The sequence below is a fragment of the Montipora capricornis genome, chromosome 7, assembly GCF_036669925.1.
Source record: "Montipora capricornis isolate CH-2021 chromosome 7, ASM3666992v2, whole genome shotgun sequence".
Lineage (NCBI taxonomy): Eukaryota > Metazoa > Cnidaria > Anthozoa > Scleractinia > Acroporidae > Montipora > Montipora capricornis.
The window spans coordinates 13559615-13562933 of NC_090889.1; the positions used below are offsets into that span (position 1 = coordinate 13559615).

The 3319-nt window shown below is 38.3% G+C and overlaps 1 protein-coding gene across 1 annotated transcript; it reads right to left on the bottom strand.

The window, feature by feature from the left end:
• Window positions 1–477: 477 nt before the first annotated feature.
• Window positions 478–2138, bottom strand: LOC138057457 (beta-1 adrenergic receptor-like). Its single transcript, XM_068903477.1, has one exon. It carries the CDS (start codon window positions 2103–2105, stop codon window positions 1101–1103), a length of 1005 nt encoding a protein of 334 aa, XP_068759578.1. The 5' UTR covers window positions 2106–2138; the 3' UTR covers window positions 478–1100.
• Between the last annotated feature and the right edge of the window lie 1181 nt (window positions 2139–3319).

A 3319-nucleotide genomic window follows, 5' to 3' on the forward strand; every position in this document is an offset into this window, starting at 1 on the left:
AAAACCCTTGAATGGTCACATCTTTCCAATGAACACTTGGAAGGCATTGTCATGGACAATGAGAGCAATCTCCACTGACAAAGTGCCTCTGGATTTCGTGGAAATTAAGGAACAGGAACACGAGGTCCTTACAACCGATAGGATCGTTTAGGGACTCGATCCATGCCCATTTCAAGATGATGAAGATGAAAAATAGGAACTGACAAAAATGAGTCAGAAAAGGAAGATTACGAGAGACTACACATGGAAATGCTGTAAAAGAGAGGACATCTGGCAAAGTTTAAGAGAAAATCTCCCACGGAATAAGGAAATGAGAAGAGATCTAGATGAACGAAACGGAAGAAGATGAAAGGCAAGGTACTGGGCCTTGTTACAGGGAAGGATGGAGTATTTCACAGTTTTATATTTAGAACGAGGAACGAATAATCGAGAAAATATTTAATTAATCCAAACTTCAATATGACACAGGTCCTAAAATACTGATCCATTTAGGAATGATAGGGATAATTAATGCATGACACGACAGGCGTTTAGTTTGGCTCATTATCATAAATCTTGTCTGATATAGAATTAGAATATGGAAAGAAACTATACATTTTAAAGGTTTAAATTAAAACTCATCAAATCGCCCACTGCGAAATCAAATAAATTACATATCATCGCCAGCTGCTCAAAGCACACGTTCAAGACAACTATATCATTGTACATCTGATGTTATGAAAGCGCTAGTTGACTAAAGTTAATGACCGTTAATGTGTCCGCCCGGTGGTATTTACAAGCGACTAAAATTTCTGTTGTTCAATTCTTTCTTCCTTTCATGGATGAAACGGAATTAATCATTTTTTCCCTTTTTTCATTCGATAATCCGTCAGAGTACAACGTGGATGCAAACTTTATCATAATTGATCTAAATGTTCAGTACGTGCAGAGGCCGTCGTGCATCGGCAGCTACGTGTTGCCTCACAATAAAATGTTAACGATTAAGCGACCTAAAATCGTCGAAATAAACCGTCTGAACATAAAACTGCACCGAGACCTCAGTGATAAATTACTCTCTTTTTTAATCCTGATTAACTCCTTGGATGGTTGAATTAATCAATTCAGAAATGGCCTTTGTCTTCTTGAATAACGTCATTCGTATCTGGCTGAGGTGGTATCTTATTTATAGGTTCCCCAACATTCCTCCTTTCCTTACAAACAATCTTCCGGAATTCTCGTCTGAAACTAGGGTTCATGCCAGCGTAAAGAAATGGATTGATTGTATTGGATATGTAAAGCAAAAACGAACTTAGCAGCAGTACGTTTCGCGGCATCTTTGGAACCAAGCGTAGGCGCATTACAAGGACAATGATCCAAAAAGGAATCCAACAGATCATGAAAGCGAAAACAACGAAGAAAATAGATTTACTAATTCTTATCTCTCGTGCACTGACGATAGTTGACGTTTGTCTCAAGGACGACGTTTCCATTTTGTGTTGTTGTATCTTTTTCGCAACTTTTACGTAGCTGAACACGGTGATTGTTAAAGGTGTTATAATGAACAATGGGATGACGATCCCATAGTGTATCAGACTTCCAGTTTCGCTGAGATGACCAACGGAACAAGTGGCATATCCAGGGACAAATATACTTTTTTGAACACCAGCTATGACGGGGAGGCCATTATAACAGGCAACAAAAACCCAAACAGACGCTAAAAGTGCCAGTGTTTTTTTCCTAGAAAAGAACTTGTGATATTCGCGCCCTGGCCTGCACATTCGCACGTAACGATTGAGCGCTGTTAGCCCCATTGTTAACGGTGAAACGAAGGCGGTAAACACAGCGAAGAAGGAATGAAAGCTACAGCCAACTTCGCCAAAAATCCAGCGGCCGCTTACAAGGACGCCAATCGACAACGGCATTACAAACACGGCCGACAGTAAATCGCTTATTGCCAGGGCGGTGATGTAAAGATTCGTTGTTGTACGCAATCGTGTGTTTCTGTATATGGAGATGCAAACCAAGGTGTTTCCCATAAGGGACAGAAGGTTCAAGACAATTAACGAGCTGACTTCTATGACAACCAAATATACGCTTCTAGATTGCAGATCAGTCGCCATCATCATTTTTTTGTCAGATCTTTCAAACTCTCAGGAAGAATCACCCGCAGGTTGTTTGCCTAAATTTTGAACTTCTCTTTAAGAGGCTTAATATAGCTCTCTTTATTTGGACAAAGTCATAATTTCCTTGGATTATGTAACCTGTGATTGGTCTAAGTATTTCCAATACAGGCGTAATTTGTCTAAGTATTACTTTTTATTAAAGTACGCGCACTCTCATTGGTCAATAGCTATGTTTAGATAAGAGTATGGAACACGGCTGTAACATCACACGAATTTTGATTGGTAATGTGTAATTATCAGAAGCGCGTTTTGATTGGTTGGTACGAAATATGAACTTGCGTCAAGAAAATATGTTTCAATCAAGAAGTTAAAAAACCACCATTTTCTTTCATTTGTTGAACTATCTTTGAGGAATATTTTATAAAAGCAATGGAAGACTTTTTCCCGTGGACCTCGTCCTCCTGTCGCTTAACTTCCACCTCTCTTTATTTGGACAAAGTCATAATTTCTTTGGATTACCTAACCTGTGATTGGTCTAACTATTTGAAATACAGGCGTAATTTGTCTAAGTATTACAGCTACTTTGACAATGTTATGACGAAATTCATGATCAAGAACAAGACAGACGCATGAAAAACTAGCATCAATTTGTTAATTATAAAGTATATAATTAGGATATTACGTGCACTCTCATTGGTCAATAGCTGTGTTAAGATAAGAGTATGGCACACGGCTGTGACATCACAGAAATTTTAATAGGTTTTGTATTGGCAGACGCGCGTTTTGATTGATTGGTACGAAATATGAGCGTGTTTCAAGAAAATATGTTTCAGTCAAGAAGTAAAATATCAGCATTTTATTTAATTTGTTGAATTATCTTTGAGGATTATTTTATAAACGCAATAGAGGACTTTTTTCCGTGTTACCATAACCTCATCTAACACTCGGAGAAGCTGGGGGAATTCGAGACAGTTATGCAAACCCTCGAATGCGTCTCGGGTCTCCAATTTTCCCAACTCCCCCTCGTGTTTAGATGAGTTTATGGAAAGACAGAAAACGTTCTATATTGCTTAAGCCTATTGTTTGTCGGAAATTTACTTACTTGACGACATAAATTATTTTTCATACAAGAGAATCCTTAATGCGGGCTCTTAAAATTAGACCGTTATTGGTTGTAAGCGAGTCTCTTACAAAAGAAAATTTGCACAATTGCATCG

Excerpts from the sequence above, each read along its gene's own strand:
- LOC138057457 (XM_068903477.1), bottom strand. The coding sequence starts at position 2,105 with ATGATGATGGCGACTGATCTGCAATCTAGAAGCGTATATTTGGTTGTC.